The following is a 17,462-nucleotide window of genomic DNA, read 5'->3' as shown; positions in this document are numbered from 1 at the left end:
GGGCTGGGGCTGGGAGTCTGTGCCACTGGCATCAGGGCCACCTTACCCATCCCCAGGAAGCAGCCCCCCAGGGACCCCGAGGGAAGCATTCTCTCTGGACGTGGCTTCTCAGTGGGCCTCGGCGAAGCCTAGAGGGTTCGGCTGGCTCGCTGGGCATCCGAGGAGAGGCCTGGTCAGGCCCCACCCCAGCCGGACAACACCAGAGGATCACGCCGCATACAACAAATGCCGTTATTTATTTTGATGTTTCCAAAAATCAAAACGTTTCCAAACACAACTAAGATATAAAATACAGCATAAAATGAGATTTATACCTATTTCCCACATAAAGCCAAAAAATTCTCAGAAATGGTTTTGCCGAAGCCAACTGGTAGATGGTATTTTTCTCTCCTTCCTGCAAAGGCATCTACCCCCGTCCCAGGCACGAGCCCACCGAGGGCCAGGGGAGGCCCGAGCAACCTCCTCCAGCATTGAGGGTGCCCTCTGACCGCACCCCTTGGCCTCCTGGGGTCAGACCGTTCCTGCAAACCAACAGAGGTGTTGGAACTGTCAGAGGTGTCCCGGAGGGACGGACGTGGCTGAGTGTCGTCTGATGGGACGGCGGTGCTGTGCTGACGGGAAAGAGGGTGGACCGAGAGGTGGCCCCGAGGCGGACGCACGGAGTCAGAAGCCACCCCGTGCAGCGAGCATCCGGGTGGCCAAGTAGAAAAGCCCTCTCCATCTGTTGCTTTTCCAAGGCCGGAGGCGTTTGCAAATGGGCAGGGGTTGGGAACATCTGGGGCTGAGGCGTGGGCACGAGGTGGGGTGTTGAGAGGGGTGCCATCGCTCCTGTCAGGTCTGGCGGGTCCAAGCCGCAGAGCCAAGTAAGGCTCTAGGAGCACTGGGAGGCAAAAGCGGGGCAGCTTCCCCGCCCCACGCTGGCTCTGGTCTGGCTGGTAAATGTGGATCCTGGCTCGGGACTGGCCCCGGCATCCCTAGGGATGCCCTCAGGCTTGCACATCTAGCCACGAACCAGGAAAAAAGAGACCAGCTTCAGGCAGTCCTCGTTCTAGCTTGGTCAGCCTGCCACCCTCCCCCCCCCCCCCCCGAGGGTCTGGGGGGGGACTGGGGGAGGCACAGACGAGTCCAACTCTCCCCTCGTGGCAATCGCTACAGCGTGGACGAGTGGAGAAGAGCCAACAGGCGCGTGCACCCCCAAGAAGAGAAACGCAGTGTAAGGCAATGTTAGAAAACTTTAAATACAGGATTAAGATCCAATCGGTAAGGCATCACAAATCGTAAAAAGTAATTTGGGCTGCATTCAGCGTAGCAAAGACAAATCTGAGCAAGCAACAGCCTTGAGAAAGTGGTAAGTCACGGCTGCGCAGCTTGGGAAAAGTCCCTCCAGCCGAAGGAGAGGCGGGCGGGGCGCTTGGCCAGGTCGGAGCCCACGGGGGCCCACACGAGCCCACAGGAGCCCACAGCGGCAGCCCGGGCTCGGCGTGAAGACCGGGGGTGAGGTAACTGGTCTGAGAGCCCGCTTCGTCGCTGCCCTGCCCCACGAGGCTGCTGCTCCTCCCACGCCCCTCACGGGAGTCAGCGCGCAGGCATGTGGCCAGGCCAGGGTCGGGGCGAGGGTCCCCATAGGCTCCAGGTGCACCTGGGGACTTCTAGCCCCGCCGTTCCCGCCCTGAGCCACTGAGGCTCCCGGGGGGTTACCCTACCCAACGAGCTGCACCAATCGGAGCCGGTTTTGTGCCGAGTGAACGGCAGCCTCGGTGGCCCCTCTGGCACCACTTCGTTCTTTGGGTTTGGGTCCAAATGCCGTTGTTGTCCCTGCGAGCGTTACGATGCGGCACGGGGACAACTCGGAGCCGTGGGCGAGGCTTCCGCCCAGGACGTTGACTGTGTGATGTTGGGCTGGGCCATCCCAAGTCGTTTAGTTTTAGCTAAAAACGTAAACTTAAAAAACAGTAAGAGGGAGACCGCTTTGAAGGATACACAAATGTATCTGCTCACAGTACAGCTTGAAGGCCCCCCACCCACAAAACAGAAACAAAAACGGGAACTGAGGCCACAGCCCAGCAAGCTGCTCGTGGGAAGCCGAGGCCGTGCCTGGGGGAGGGAGGCGCTGTGCCCAGCCAGCCCGCCCCCGTGGTCAGGTACTAGGCTGTGGGTCCAGAGCAGATTTAGCCGCCAAATTTCAGGTGTCTGCAAATAAATTCTCAAAACATCTGTGCCTTTACCAAGGGAGAGAAGGAAAGAGGACACATCAATGCTGGCATTTTTGTCGAATCCACCCCGAACCAGTCCTCGATGGCCGCGGGTCCTAGCCAGGCAGGGAAGGGGTCTGTTACCACTCTTTCTTCTTCTCGTCCATGGAGACACCCCCGGGGCCCAGGGCCACCACAAGGAGCAGGCCTCCGATCACCGACATGGTCTGGAAGAAATCGTACTTCAGGAAGTCATGCATGGGCTTATAGACAGGAATGGTCCAGAAGGCGTTGAAATACACGTTGATGGCAAACAGCCAGACGACAAGAGTCAAAGCAGCCAGCTTGGTTTTAAAACCAATGGCCACTAAAATCATCAGAGCTGTGCCCACGATGTTCTGGAGAATCTGCATAGGTTAGAAGGTAAGAAAAAAAAAAAAAAAAAAGGTGAGGAAGAAGAGATATTCCCACTGCCCTTGTCACTGCGGTATGTGTCCAGGTGATGTCACAGAGGGGTGTGCATTCAAGTGAGGAATAAAGAGGGAGGCGCCAGGGGCTTCAGTGAACAGGCTGCAATTTACCAGGACACACTCGGGGGCCTGCGGGCCCCCAAGCCATCCAGGGAGTCCCCAGTACTTCTTAGGAGCGGGCTCCCCCCTCCCGTGGCGCCAGGTGCCCCTCCTGGGAGCTTTTCCCGGCCAGGGCGCCCAGCCCGCTCTGAAGACGGGCATCGTAAAGCTCCCGGGGACGAGACACCCGGCGTGCACACAGCACGCGATAAAGGTACGAGCAGCGGGCAGCTAAAGAACCAAGGGCCCGCGAAGAGCCTGGGTGGACCGCCTGGAGGCCGGCACACAGGACACCAGGACCTCCAGGGAGGTCAGGGAGAATCTGGACTTCCTTTGTCAGCTCTGGGCCCCTAAGAGCTTGCTGGGTGTTTACTCCTTTTAGTAGGATCCGACGTTTGCCTCCTTTAAGCCGACCCCTTCCAACAGCCCCTGGACTAGGCTCCATGCGCAGGCGGGGAAGAGAGGTCGGGGCCCTTTCTGAGGGACAGGAGCCCAGGTCCACGTACGCAGGCAGGAGCGCTCACCGAGAAGAAGCTGGCGTCAAAGTGAAGGAGGGTCATGAACATCAAGACCAGCAGAACCCTGCCTCCGAGCTGCATGTACTGTTTGGGAGAGCTCTCGCGCATGGTGGGGACGCCCGCGAACATGCTCTTCCCTTCGGAACGGGATTCCGCCAGGAGCAGCAACAGGCCTCCTCCCAGGGCCAGATTCCTGAGGACAGAAACGCCAGCTGAGTTGCCGGGGCTCGGCAGGCACTACGCACGCCCGTCAGACCAGGTCGGGAGACCTCGGCGGGAGCACAGGAAGGGAGGGCCCTTAGGTCCCTCTCTCGAAACCGTGCCGGACCGGCTGGGTGTGAGTCCACAGGACTCCCAGCCGCTCCACAGCTGAAGACAGACGGCTCTGTTCCACCCAACAGTGACATTACCCTGAACACACTCGGAACCCGGCCCGGCCTTGGCGCTGCTGTTGACCAGCTGGGTCCCTGCGAGCAAGTGCCGCCATTCCGGCCCTCCTTCCCTCCCTCACGAACGGGGGGTTGGGAGGGACAGCTTCATTCTCACCTGTGTCCCGGGGTGCGGGTGGGGGGTTGTTGGGGGAGGGAGCCTCTGCCAACACCTCCTACAGACTCCAAGTGCTTGGACCCCAAGAAGTTCACTCCCGACCGCTAGTTACTGAGTCGACAGACATGAAAAGCAAGCTCAGCATGTGGAGCGCACATACCTCATCAAAAACTTCAAGTCCCACAGGATGCTGTAGGCGATCGTCTGAAGGGAACAGAGGAGAGACAGAAACTTGAGTCTCACGTTTCCAAACGCACTGGGACTTCTTGAGGACAGCAGTAGGCAATCTCTCCCACAGAAGCGTAAACGTAAGGTGCACGGGACAGTTTAGGAGCCCAGGACAGCTCCAAGTTCAACCACAGGCTCAGCATTTCTCGAGCTGTGCTGACCACCCCGGGCCCGCGTTACCGAGCACCGTTCCCTGGGAGCACGCAGCCCGCAAGGTGCCGGCACGGCGCCCGGGAGCTCCGGTCCAGGTGCAGACAGCTCACGTGGCCAGCTGGGTGTTCACGAGGTGAAACGATCAGACAGTGTCCTGGCTGCAGCCAACCCTGTCATTTGTCCCCATCAGAGGAAACTCGGGAAGGTGGCAAAGAGGTGGGCGCCCGGAGCTTGGCACCTTTTCAGGGGCCCCATCCTCTCCAGCTCTCCTGAGCCTGCACTCGGGAAAATCCAGTGTTTTCTCAGGAAAGAAAAGGAGACCCAGGCAGAGACACAAGGGGGTGAAGCCGCATCCTCAGAGACGCCTTTGCGGAAGCTATGCCCCAAGCACGGCAAGGAAGAGAAGAGACCCAGCCCCGCGTACCTGCAGCGCTATGATTCCAAAGAGCCCAAAGCAGGCGTACTGCACGAAGTTCCTGCTCAACACCAGGATGCAGCCGGCTGGAAAGGAGAAGGGCCAGGCTCAGGGGGCCGTGGGCGAGTTCCGGGCGAGGGCCGTCGCCATGGCACCTGGCGCCCTCACCTGAGCCCTGCGCGGTTGCTGGCCCAGCCACGCGCCCCGAGAAAAGAGCAACTCCTGGGAGAATTCATCGTAGACCCGGACCACACACGAGTCAACGGGGCCTTACTTATCGAAGATACCGTTCTAGAAAACAGATCCCTTGCTCCAGAGAATGGGCCGTTTTCCGGAGCAGGCGGTGCAGTGGAAACTGCCGTGGGAGCTACAGGACCGACTGAGAAGCGCAGGCCCCTTTCCGGCCCCAAAATGTACAGGGAGGGGGGCTGCCGCCAGCAGACAGCGGCCGGGGAGCAGAAGATCTGCGGCCCACGTGAATCCGGCCTCCGATTCATCCTTTCCGACACCCTGCGTTTGCCCTGCTCTGGCTCCCCTCCGGCCCGCCCAGGTCACCCAGTCTCCCCCGCGTCCCGGTCCAGGCGCTTAGAGCGGGGCCCGGGTCACCGGTCTTCAGTGAGCACAGCACCCACCCGAAGGCCCACAGAACCAACGCCCAGGCCCGGCCCACCCGCCAGGGAGGGGGAAAGGGCCGGCGACGGCCGGCCCGGGAGCCCCTCGAGTGACCTGCCGTCCCCGCCCACAAGGTAAGCCAACTCACTCAGCTGTCCCAGCAGGTTGAGGAGCACAAAGGCGGAGGCCAGCGCGTAGCCGCAGCCCCACGTCGTGTCGATGTAGTCACGCTGCTCGCCCCACTGGAACCACATGCGGACGCCGTCCTCCAGGAACGTGCTGATCAGGCAGAGGCGCGCCACGTGGGGCAGGTACTGCTTCGTGACCCGGAGGAACTGCGGGCCACAGAAACCCGGCTGAGGGCTGCGGGACCCTCGGGGCCGCTCCCCGCGCTGCCCTGTGTGTCTCTGCGCCCGCCCGTCCCGTCAGGCTGGGACCCTCAGGGCGACAGCCTCCGCCCTGTCAGCACGGGCTTGTAGGCGCCAACTACGGTCACCCAACGAGGGGCCCACGCAAGGCACACCGCGCGGACGCTCGGGCGAGGGCCCTGGCGGATCAGGATCACCCCGATGAGGCCCTGCCGGCTCACCCGCGGTCTCCCCTCCCGTGCGCCCCGGCATCTGCACCGAGTCGTCTTTATCCTAGGCCGACCGGCACCAAAGGGGGGCGCGCGGCACCCCTGGCCTCTACCCACCAGACGTCATCGGCAGCCCCCCTCCAGCCGTGACGGTCAAAAACGCCTCCAGACACTGCCACAGAACCGCGCCCACTCCCTCGAGACCCTCTCGTTTCACAAGTGGGCAGACTGCACCCCACAGGGGAAAGGGGCTCCCTGAGAGCTGCACGGGCCCGAGACAGCCCGCTGAGGCTTGGCCTGCCAGTCCCACACGGTCCCACACGGCTAAGCCTTGGCCTCCCGACACCCCCAGTGGTGCTCAGACCCACTCTAGATGGAAGAGGGCTGAGCACGCTCTGCAGAGGACAGTCCACTTAGGGGACAGCCAGGGTCCCAGGCCCGGAGGGCCTCACGGTAGACCAACGGTAAGTTCATGTGTCTACGCTTACCCCAAACCTCCGAGCAGCGAGAGAAGAGGCCGGGCTCTGGCAGCCGTGCGCGCACCCCCAGTCCCCCCCAGAGCCCTGGACTGGAGAGGGTGGGGTGGGCAGCGGTGAGCACACACACGGAACTGGTGTGGCCAATGGCTAGAAGGCTCTGGAGTCTTTTACAAAGACATGCTAACAAATGGACGCACGACTGTCTCAACAGCAGTGAAGAGTCCAGTTCGGAAAATCACTGGTGAACACCAAAGGGAGAGAAAGCACATTTAGAACTTCCTCCCGCTCCGTGCGAAGTGTGCCGTTAACGACGGCGTGCTTATGAAACATATATCGGGTGGAGACACAAATGTCACTCGGGTGCCCTGCAGCCACTTTCTCTTTCCCACCATCCAAGCTAAATGCAAAGGGAAGGAAACCCTACAGGATACGGTAAGGGCAGGCTCTCCGAGAAGTCCGCCCACAGGAGTGACGAGTCAGGCAGCCGAGTCTAAAGGGCACCTGTGGGCCTGGCCCCCGCAAAGGGACAGTCAAATGAACATCACTGCCCCTCTCAGGGCTGGCGAAACCTTACTGGGACCAGCTAAGGTGTGTCTGAAGAGTCTGTTAATTATTGGCGTTTTTGAAAAGTCGCTTTCAAGTCCTAGAAACAGCTGATGCTCTCGGCCGCGAGTAACGAGCCTCTGGCTGTTGAGATCAACCTCCAGTTTGTCGACTTGGGCTCAGTCAGCAGAGAAGCCTCGCCTCCCCTCCCCTCCGCTGGGCCATGGCAGCCGGGCACTCGTGGGAGAGAGGGAGAGCGGGGAGAAAGCCCTTACAAGCCAGGTGTCCTTTCTCTCCAAATCTCCCGAGCTCGACTGAGCCCCAAGGTGGCGATTCTGCACACGCCTGCTCAGCCCTTGACCCTCACCGAAGCGGGGGCAGAGGTCACAGGGAGAGACCGACGCCTGGACAATGAACCAGGTGGGTCTAAGGTTCTTTCCAACTTGAATAAGCGGAGGAGAAGAGGGAAGGAGAAAGAACCTTAACGCCCCTACAAATTATGGAGTCTCTGTAAAGCACACACAGGATGTCTGTCCACTCGGGGTACACCCCCCCCCCGCGTCAGACCGGGAGGTAGAGGGACAGCTGACCACTGGCCCTGCTGCTTCTGCCTCATGGGCCCAAATGCTGTCGTGAGCCCCAGCAGGGTCAGCGGTAGAGTCGTTCCCAGTCTAATCCACAGGGACACGACTGGGGCCGCGGCGCAATTCTGGGGGAGGCTGACCCCAAAAGGCAGGGGCAGACAGACATGGGACACGTCCTGACCCGCCTCCAAACTGGAGCTGAAAGCTGCCTGCTGTGCTCACCAGTGAGGAGCAAACAAGCCCGGGCCCTTGGCCTTCACTCTAAGCCTCCTCACCATGAAGCACCCCGCTTAACACGCGCTCTGCTCCACAGCCCGGCCCAAGAGACACAGGCAGTGTTTAAGAGCTTCCGTGACGAGTCTGTACGCCTAATTTGAGTGTCTGGGTCAAGAGGATTAAAGAGCAACAGGGAGACTCCTCCCTTCCCCGTGAGACAAGCTGAGGAGACAGACAGCTCTGTGCTTTGGGGGGGCGGGGGGGGGGGAGCCCAAATTCAGGTTATTTCCAAGTTGGATGTGGTTCAGGCTACGGGTCGACTGTGTTTTGCAAGCCAGGCTGCTCCAGAACCTCTCTGAACCAGCCAGCCTCTAATAAGCACCTGTTTGGACTCAACAGGAAAGAAAAAGAACTGTTTCAACACGAGGCCAGACCCAATTTTACTCGGATTCTCCGAATGCGTGCTGGTTACGGCGGTTCAGACTCGGCCACTGAATCCACGTCAGGCGTCTGGGGACCGCATCCTCCTGGCACAGCAGAGAAGAGCCCCCGAAGCAGGCATCCAGGCAGCACGCGGGAGCCTGGAAGCAGTCCCCCGTCCCGTGCTTGTGCAACGGGTCCTGCGGGCCGGGGGCTGGGTGCTGCCCGCTGGGGACACGGAGACCCACGACGGCCACGCCTGGGACAGAATCGTGGAGGGAAAGCCGGAAGCGGGCAGCAAGCAGGGGCGGGCCAGGCCACAGGAGAGGACGGTTAGCCTGCGTGGGGCAGGCTTTTCACTGGAACCTCCAAGAAGCTCACCATCAAGCAGGGTGCGGTTCACAAGCGATGACAGGACCTGGGTGACTTATGAAATACGGAAAGTTGGGAATATTTACGAAGGGCTATGATTTTGATTTTAGAGGGGGTTTAAGAAACCTAACTCTGAGGGGCGCCTGGGTGGCGCAGTCGGTTAAGCGTCCGACTTCAGCCAGGTCACGATCTCGCGGTCCGTGAGTTCGAGCCCCGCGTCACGCTCTGGGCTGATGGCTCGGAGCCTGGAGCCTGTTTCCGATTCTGTGTCTCCCTCTCTCTCTGACCCTCCCCCGTTCATGCTCTGTCTCTCTCTGTCCCAAAAATAAATAAACGTTGAAAAAAAAAATTAAAAAAAAAAAAAAAAAAAAAAAAAAAAAGAAACCTAACTCTGAGAATACAGTGATCATGTCACACAGCCACCTGCAGCTCTCACATGACACAGAAAAGCTACTTTCTCTGAGTACTGAGGACAGAAGGGACTTGAAAGCTGTCTGCAGTTCTTGGTTGGGAACTCTGAGGAAGCAAAAAAGGGCATGAGACCATCTGGTCGCAGGGACTGGGGCTGCCCTTCTCAAGGGCCACTTCAAGCCTCCACATCCCAGAAGATTAGAACTTGTGGCCAGACGGCCTCCCTCACATCAGGCTGAGTCAGGGCCAGAGCAAGAGTTCAATGACTCACACATGGGCATTCACCATGACCCCAGAACTCCCCCGGCAGGTCTCCCGGGTGCTGCTGTGTGGGTTCACGCTGCAACTCCAAGTACAGGAACAAGCGTCAACTGGTCCTGGAGATGGCCTGGCTCCCGTACCAGAAATCCACGTGACTAAGAGCCTAACCATAGGAGAGTAGCAACAAATCCCACGGAGGAGAACACAGCTGTGCCTCACTTTCCAGAAGCCTTGCTGACCAGTGCCCCCCGTGTCTCCACCCCTCTCCCCGGAAGAGGCGGGATGGCTCCTCTTAGGGCAAGCAGGAAAGAATGCGTCCTCTTTGCCTTCCCTCCTCACTCCTGATGGCGCAAGGCAGGAAGCCCCGGCAGGGAGGGGGACACAGAGCAGAGGAACAGGAAAATGATGCTCACAACCCATCACTGTTACGAGAGCCCCACTCATACCCGATGGCCGTCCACACACGGTTAATCCAGAGCCCTAACACCCGGGCAGCAGGTGTGCCCACTCACGTTCTGTCGGGCCATCCGAGCTACCCAACGCTGGACCAGCGGCCCAGGGGAGCTCCTGCGGGCACAGGCTCCCAGGATGGCTCCATCATGCCAAAAGACAGGTAAAAACCCCAAAGGCCACACGGGACAGCAAGGCCCCGTGCAGCTCATCTGTCACCCTGGTGACAGAAGAGCCGTCAGGCCGAACCCAGTAGGTGCTAATATTCCCATTTACTGGTACAGACGTGCTTGCAATTACGCTCTGCCGAAGGGCAGCGAGCACCGGCTTCAGGACCCAGACGTAATTTTGGATTGCTGAGTTCGTTAGTGTCTGGCCCCTCCTGACCTGGTCTCAGATGGCTTCCGAGTGCCTAGCTCCTGCAGAGGGCACGCTCAGCGTTTTCTCTAGCGCCTGGCCGCCTGGCCGCCAGGGGCAAGGAGCCCGATGCCAGAGATGTAGCTCTGGATGAGCCGGCCAGTCAGAACGAACGGGACAGCTGACCCTGTGCTCTCACCTCTGCGGGCCTCCAGGGGAGGCTGCAGGACAGCCAGGAGGCGAGGAGCCCAGCCTTTGGTACCAAGATGTGGACTCAGAACCTCAGCCTGCCTCACTCCACGCGAGACCGCCCTCTCCACACCTGAAGATAGAGGCCCTGTGGCCAGCCTCACGCGGTCCAGAGGGTAACACAGTACTAAGCGCGGAGGACCTGGCCCAGAGTTAGCGTCTCTTATCATAACTATTGGGGGACACGCAGGCTTTATAGGTCCCACTCCAGCGACCTAGATTTTCTGGTTAACACCTGTCACTTGAGTTTTGCTTTCGTTTTCTGGAGACAGGGTTGGAAAAAATGGGTCTGTCGTGTTACTGATCGGTGACGTTGACAATATCGCCCATGCCCTTCAAATGAGATAATTTTCATTTTAAAAGCCTGGACTCCAGCACTTATTATTGGCAGCTTTGTTTGAGTACCGTGTGGATGAATGTTAAAGCGGCACCCCGGCCTGGCCAGATTACTATCCACAGGAAGCCGTCACTTGGGCTCTGCACCCTCTACTCTGCCCACGTCCTCCCGCGCCAAGCCTGCCCGGGCAGAAGACGCTCCTGACTTTGGTTTTGGAGAGCATGAGGGCCACTGCCCTCCTGAGTCACCCACAAAAGGGCGTGGAGGGGTCTTTTGACATCCGCTGCCACCACCAAGGCGGGCCCTGGCCCTGATAAACTGACAGCAGGAGCCCACGCTGCCTGACAAGACACAGCCCTGGGCCACTTTGGGTGTTCGACTGTGATGCAGGCAGGCCCTTTCCCCTCCATTCGTGCCAGAAGAACACCAGGCCTCGGAAGCTCGTAGTATGTGGCACTAGCTTTGAGGTCAGAGTCTGGGGTCCCCCCCGGGGCTGTGCCCCAGGCCAGTCCAGAAGCCCCAGCAGGCCATCTTTCCCACCAGTAACTTAAGTGCAGCCAGACTGTGTGTCTGCCCGAAGGGCCTTTCAGGTTCCAAGATCCTGCTGCTTTGATTTAAACAAAATGCAGGGAGAAAAAGAAGAAAAGATTACATATAGAGATTTTGGGCTTTTTTTTTTTCTGTAGGGAAGTTGATCGTTTGATAGTTGGCACCAGCTTGGTTAGAGACATTTTATCTAGATTTGGTTATGAAATGCACTTGCAAAATCAGGGTTCTCCGGACTGAAGAGTGAGTGTGCAGAGCTCTCACGGTCCCCGTAGCTCAAAGGAGCCATCTTCTCAGGGAGTTGCTACTTGGGGAAATGCAATCGGGTCACTAAAACCACTGAGAAATGGACAGGGAAGGCCTACGTGGTACTTGAGAGCTTTTGATATGAATTGTGTTTATGAAGGATACGATTTTTAAAAGGTCTTTAAACACAAAATCATGACCTTAGCAAAAACTATTTTTTCCAAATGGACACGCTTTCCCCACCTCACCGCCCCCCCCCCCCCCAAGCTGGTTCTCAAATACCGGCTCACAGGAGAGTGGTGCAATGGAAACCCCGCTACCAGACCACACTACAGACGGCACCCCTCAAGGGGAACAAGGGAAGATCGAGCTCGCCCATGCCGGATCAGAAAACACGCATTTGTGTTTTTGACTCACACAAACGCGTACAAGCCTTCCAATAAACCCAAACTTCAGAGTTTCGTTACTCAATACCACCCCCATAAAAGTAAAAAATGTAACCTCACTACTTTTAAGTCAGGCAAAAACCACAAACCCGTTAAGTGCACAAGGGAAAGAAATGGCCAGTGGGCCAGACATGGCTCTGCCTGCAGGGATAAGGCTGCTCATCTGTAGCCTAAGGGGACACTTTCACAGGTAAAAGGTACTAAATAATCAAAGCTCGATGAAAATCGCCAGGAAGCTCCGTCCTTTCCCCTTTCTAGGATCTGATTCTGTCCATCTGGTCTGTGTCAACTGCCTGTTTCAAGAGCTTCCCCGGTGCTCAGAATGCCACCTGTACACTCGGGGAAGAAAAAAAAAAAAAAAAAACCCAGGAAGATAGGCTTCCCCTCCTCCCAGGTTTGTGTACTGATAGATACCCATTCAATTCAGTCCCAGGGCAGAGTCCAAACAGGGAGGGAAAATGCTGGGAGGGTCAAAGGGACCCCATGAGTCCAACACATCTGGGAAATAGTAACAGAAGAAAGTGCGGTTGCTTTCCGTAGTTGGGGTACATACCAGGGCGCCCCCTTTCCTCTGGGAGGACCCCCAGGCCTCCTTTCTGACCGACCCCCCGTTCAGGATCACAGCTCCCCACCCCGCCCCCTAAGAGTGCCAGTGAAAGGAGAAGCGTGCAGGGGCCACCCCAACAGTTGGAGACGGAGAGAACGCTCCCCAGTAGCCAGACTCGGCCCAAACCCGCAGCGCCCCCCAGCCCCCAGGCCTCGGGCTCCCTTCTCGGGACCGGGCAAGGCAGCCCCTCACATCCCTCACCTCCTGGGGCCGGCCAGGCTGGGGGGGGGGGGGGGGGGGGGGGGGGGGCGGCTCACCGACCTGGGTGCCGAAGCACGGGCCCGAGAACCCACCCGGAGCCCTGGCGGGGAGGCGGCGACAAGGGCAGGCCGGGTTTCGGGGAGCCCCGGGTCGGGAAGGCGACGAGCCCCGGAGAGGAATGCCCCGGTTGGGGGAGGGGGCGCGATTCTCCGGCGGGCTCGGGGGGGGGGGGGGTGAGGACGCGGCGCAGACCCAGGGGCGGCCCTCGGGGGTCGGGGGCCCGACTCCGGGAGCGCAGAGGGCTCGGGGCCGAGGCCCGGAGGGGGAGTCGGAGGGGACGCGCGGGAGGGGCCTCGGGGCCGGGGCAGGAGGCCCGGTCGGGCCGCAGGCCGCACCTGGTCGGCGAAGTCCTCGGCCGTGCCCATCAGGTCGTTCTGGCCCATGGCGGCGACGGGAGGCTCGGCTCGCTCGCTCCCTCGCTCGCTCGGCGCTCGGCCCGTCGGCGCCCGCGCCCGCTGCGGCCTCCACAGGAAGTGCCCGGCGGCCGGCCTCGCTCCTCGTCCGCGGCTCCAGCGGCTGCCACGTAGGCCAAGCCTTAAAGGGGCCGCGCCGGCGGGCCCGCCCGGCCGCTCCTTAAAGGGGCCGCGCGCCGCCCGCCGCCGCCCCGTCCGCCGCGCTCGAGGCTCCGCCCGCCGCGTTCTGGCGCCGGCAGCCCCGCCCACCGCGCTGGGGCCTCGCCCGCCGCGTCCTGGCCCCGGCGGCCCCGCCCGGCCCCGCCCGCCGCGCTCTCAGGCCCCGCCCGCCACGTTCTCAGGCCCCGCCCGCCGAGCGCTCTCAGGCCACCCCGCTGGAGGGGCGTGTCGGAGCTCCCCCCTCCCCGCCCCCGCCCGCGCGTGCACCGTTCAGGCAGGCGCACCTGGGGCTGAGGAGGCGCCCTCGGGGCGGGGGAAGGGGCGCTCTCCCGGGCGCGCTCTCTACTGAGCATGCTCAGTCGAGGGTCCGCGCGTGGGCGCCGGCTAGGGGCGCACCCCCAGCGCGGTGCCAAGGGAGAGGACGCGGGGAGTCTCCCCTGGGGACACTATGGAGAAGTACCAGGTGCCAAGTTGTTCCCTGGTGGGGAGGCCGGGGCGACGAGAACCCGCCGGTTTGGGGCGAGCCAGGGACCTCAACGACCTCCTGCAACCCCCACCCAGCCCCCTACCGGTTTACCGGTCACAGCCGCTGGAGAGGGGGCTGGTGGCCAAGTCCCACCCCCCCCCCACCCCCCGCCAGGGTCTGCCTCCAGCGCGTGGAATGACCCCCTGGGTGCCCTTTGCCTCTCTGGGCCTCAGTTTCCCCTTCTCTAAAATGATGGATGAAATGACTCTCCAGCACCGTTCGTCTGAATACTTGAGGGGAGAGAAGCCCACCGTTTTGCCGGTGGACACAGGACACCCTAAAACGTCCAGAGTTCACAATCAGGAGCCTCCAAACTCCTAATACACGCCGTCGGTAGTCCCGGGTGGGAGGGCCTGGCCCATTTCCAGGGCCCGTGACCATGTGTAAGACTTGAAAAATTCCCAAAACAAAAGGAAAGATGCAAAATTAAAATGAATGAGTGTGTAATTGTTTAATTGACTGCTTCGATACATGATATGCCAACTTTATCAAATGTTAGATTCAGTCTTTGTAAAGATTTCATTAATTTGAAAACAATTTGTAGATAAGATTTTGCTCACGTTGGGAGAACTCCCTTCCTTTGTGTGGGAGGGCTACGGGGGAGTCAGCCCTGTAAAGGAGATGAGTTTCTGGGGGGCAGAGAATTTTAAAGGCAAAGTTACTTTTTGGGGGAGAAAACCAGAGACCCCATCTGAGCTACGAGTGTTTTACTGTTTAACCCACCACTTAAGAGAGCCTAAGCTGTGCGTCCTTAGACTGGCTTAAGCCACTCGGTAGTACATTGTCCCCCAAATTCCCTAAGCACAATTCAGTCCACCCACACAGGGGCTGGATTGCAGAATCCAAGACCCTCAACTCAGGGTTCCACCTCCTATATCCACTCCTTTCCGTCCTGCCAGGCTTCCTCTATCCCCTGGCAGGTGTAATTCCATCGTCTGGCCTACCCCATAGTCCTTGGCCTCCCTGCACAGATTTCTGACTTGGTGGCCATCTCTGCAGGTTTGCTTCATAACGCAGACCCTGGAGTCAGACCCCAGAGTTCCCGTCCGCTCCAGGCCGTCTAACTTATTAACACTGTAGCCTCAGGCAAGGACCTCGCTCCCTACGCCTCAGTTTTCTCCGGTATGGACATGGACGTAACAATAGTGCCACTCACCAGGGGGAGGGGGCTGTAAAGTGCTTGGCACAGTGCCAAGCCACACGTAGCCGTAACTGCACAGCCATTATGGACCAGTTATTTTCTTGTTTGGATGTTCAGTTCGGAGGTGGGTGCTGGAAGCTGGAATAATAGGGGGGCTAGAGAGAGTGAACAAAGCTCTGCCCCAGGGAGGTACTGGCTCTTGGATGCCCAGTGCTCCCTGCTGCCGCGTGGAGAAGGGGTTACAGGGTGGTGGAAAGAGCTCCAGAATTGGCCCACGGAGAGACGGGCTCAGGTTCTGCCTTCTGAGGGCTCCTCAGCCTTCTGGGCATTTCCTTCTCTGCAAAATGTGGTGGAGACGCTTGCTCTGCTAGTCTGCGAGGGGACTGGGGGTCAGAAAAGGCGTCGGAGTTGAGCGCGCTTTGGAAAGTGAAAAGCCATCCGTGTGCGTTTGCTGAAAGCTTCTCTTTCTCTTCCTGCTAGATTTTGCACCAGCTGAGTCCTGGGGCCTTGGGGATGAACCTGGTGGTGGAGAAAACAGAAAACAAAGTAAAGTACGTGATAAAGCAGGTACGAGGTGACTCCGGTGGCATCCTAGCGCGAGTGGTGTCCCCAAACGTACACTTACCGCCTCCATGTTAGAGAAGGGCTCCCTCCCGATGAGAGCTGTTTCCTCTCTGCCGGCAGTCACGGAGGCAGATCCAGTTGAGAGTAAAAGTGGGGGCGGCACGAGGCTCCCCAGGCTTCCCGACACACTTGCCTCTCACCTGCGTGGAGTAGGAGTGCTCATTTTAACTTCAACAACTGCAACCATACCAGCCCCTCATTCAGCATGTGCTTCCAGCCAGTCGCATTCAGTCTCCCCCCAGCCCTGCCCAAGCAGGAGCCATGGCCCCAGTCTACAAGGATGGGGAGGCTTGGGGAGGCTGCAGCTGGCCAGCATCAGCTCCCAAGAGGATGCGAATTCAGGCTACCTCAGCAGGGCTATCTTTTTACCAAAGGGGAGCCAGGCCTGGGGTGGAGGAGGGGTGGGCAGGGACTCGCCCGAGGTCACACAGGACATCATTGGGCCCTGGGCCCTTCCGCCACCTCCTCACCGGGGTGGCATGGCAGAGGGTGGGTACGGACCTGCAGGGGGAAAGCCCTTTGTGCATCCGAGCCAGGGCGGTTCAGCTGTCTGCACAGAAGGTGTAGGAGAAGAGGGCCGCGCTGAGAGTTCCGGCCCCGCCCTCGTGGTGCATGGTGACGGCTGGGATACCGTGGAATTGGGGTTGACCGTGCACGTGGGAGAGCCTCGCTGGCATCAGCTGCTGGGGCCACTTCTGCTGACCAGGCGGGCTGCCTGTGGAGCCGTTCAGCAGCCTCTACCAGAGGAGGCTGGGCCTGGAGTCCTTACCTTCCTCTGGCTCCACTGCAGGCTGGCCGGAGGGCCGCCCCCATTGTCTCTCCGGCCACTGGAGCAGGACAGCCGATCGCCTTCTGGGGGATCAAGGGGCGTGGCCCCACCTGCTTGATGGACTGTAACTGCCCCCAACGATCCCTGAGCCCTTCGTGTATGATAAGCGCTTAGCCTGTTCTCGGTCTTTCGCTCTGTGTCAACAACGCTGATAAGCAACCTTCTAGTTAACTTTTTTGAGGATCCATGATATCCTTGGGGATCAATTCCTAGGGGTGGGGCATCTAGGGCAAAGGAGGTGACATTTGGAAGGCTTTCAGGGTGTGTTGGCCAAATTTACCGATAAGCATGAGCCCCTGGAACAGGAGGAAGGGAAGGCGGTCTCACTGTGCTGCTCCGTCTGGGGTCTTTACGGGATCCGGGAGTAAGCCACCACCTCTGCATTTTCACCTACGATCACCCCAGTTAGAAGAGTTCATCATTTGTTTTTAAATTTTTTTAATGTTTATTTGAGAAAGAGAGAGTGAGACAGAGTGTGAGCGGGGGAGGGGCCAAGAGAGAGTGGGACACAGAATCTGAAGCAGGCTCGAGACTCCGAGCCGTCGGAGCCTCACGCGGGGCTTGAGCTCACGAACCATGAGATCATGACCCGAGCCGAGGTCAGATGTTTAACTGACTGAGCCACCCAGGCGCCCCTAAGAGTGCGTCATCTGTAAGTCTTACGCGCAGAAGCTCTGGGTGAGGATAGGGTATTAGAGGCGGGGATGATATGCTCCTGCAAAATACATGCGTACTTTGCCACCAAGTATGTGGTAGACTTGAAGTTTCGTGCTGCTCCTCCCATCAACCACCCCTTTTCTCCCACATTCCCCCACTGCCCCATGTTCAGTGACAGGGACAATCTTCCCAGTTTGGATAAGGAATGAAGTGGTGAGGTTGATACTTGGCCAACCGGAGGATCCTCTAATGTTGTTTGGAGTTTATATTATTCTATCCTAGGCTTATCCTTGTGACAGGAGTAAAGATGTTCTCATTGCTCAAAGCATTTTTGGATATCCCTGCCTTAGGAACAACTCCAGGCCTCATCTGGTGCCATGTGGTGGGGCGCGAGTGGTAGAAGCCTGGCCCCCGTCCCAGTGAATAATAGTGGTGATGATGATGGTGATGATGGTGACAGTGATGATGGTCATGGTGATGGTAATGGTGGTGTGGCAATGATGATGATGGTGATGATG

General features: G+C 59.1%; 2 protein-coding genes across 3 annotated transcripts in view; one reads left to right on the top strand and one right to left on the bottom strand.

Annotated features, from left to right (window-relative positions):
* Window positions 1–217: 217 nt before the first annotated feature.
* SURF4 (surfeit 4) lies at window positions 218–13,132 on the bottom strand. The gene is made up of 6 exons (XM_049631213.1): window positions 12,931–13,132; window positions 5,382–5,568; window positions 4,631–4,707; window positions 3,986–4,029; window positions 3,286–3,472; window positions 218–2,599 (listed from the first exon to the last, which is right to left on the bottom strand). The coding sequence occupies exons 1-6, from the start codon at window positions 12,976–12,978 to the stop codon at window positions 2,333–2,335; spliced, it is 810 nt and encodes a 269-aa protein (XP_049487170.1). The 5' UTR covers window positions 12,979–13,132; the 3' UTR covers window positions 218–2,332.
* A 386-nt stretch (window positions 13,133–13,518) lies between these two features.
* Window positions 13,519–17,462, top strand: part of STKLD1 (serine/threonine kinase like domain containing 1) — a 22,045-nt gene continuing 18,101 nt past the window's right edge. The window contains exons 1-3 of one of the 2 annotated variants that reach the window (XM_049631142.1): window positions 13,525–13,630; window positions 14,693–14,815; window positions 15,315–15,401. In XM_049631142.1, coding sequence (XP_049487099.1) covers window positions 15,348–15,401 — 54 coding nt within the window. In that variant the 5' untranslated portion in view covers window positions 13,525–13,630; window positions 14,693–14,815; window positions 15,315–15,347. Of the gene's footprint in view, window positions 13,631–14,692; window positions 14,816–15,314; window positions 15,402–17,462 lie in introns of both variants that reach the window. The other variant, XM_049631134.1, reaches the window with a different exon arrangement.

This window comes from Panthera uncia, chromosome D4, assembly GCF_023721935.1.
Source record: "Panthera uncia isolate 11264 chromosome D4, Puncia_PCG_1.0, whole genome shotgun sequence".
NCBI lineage: Eukaryota > Metazoa > Chordata > Mammalia > Carnivora > Felidae > Panthera > Panthera uncia.
The sequence above is the reverse complement of the archived record's forward strand: the minus strand, read 5'-3'. Positions and strand labels throughout refer to the sequence as shown.

Excerpts from the sequence above, each read along its gene's own strand:
- SURF4 (XM_049631213.1), bottom strand. The coding sequence starts at position 12,978 with ATGGGCCAGAACGACCTGATGGGCACGGCCGAGGACTTCGCCGACCAG. Across the intron at positions 4,030-4,630 it reads TTGGAATCATAGCGCTGCAG|ACGATCGCCTACAGCATCCT; the intron begins GTACGCGGGGCT and ends TGTTCCCTTCAG. Across the intron at positions 3,473-3,985 it reads GACTTGAAGTTTTTGATGAG|GAATCTGGCCCTGGGAGGAG; the intron begins GTATGTGCGCTC and ends TTCTGTCCTCAG.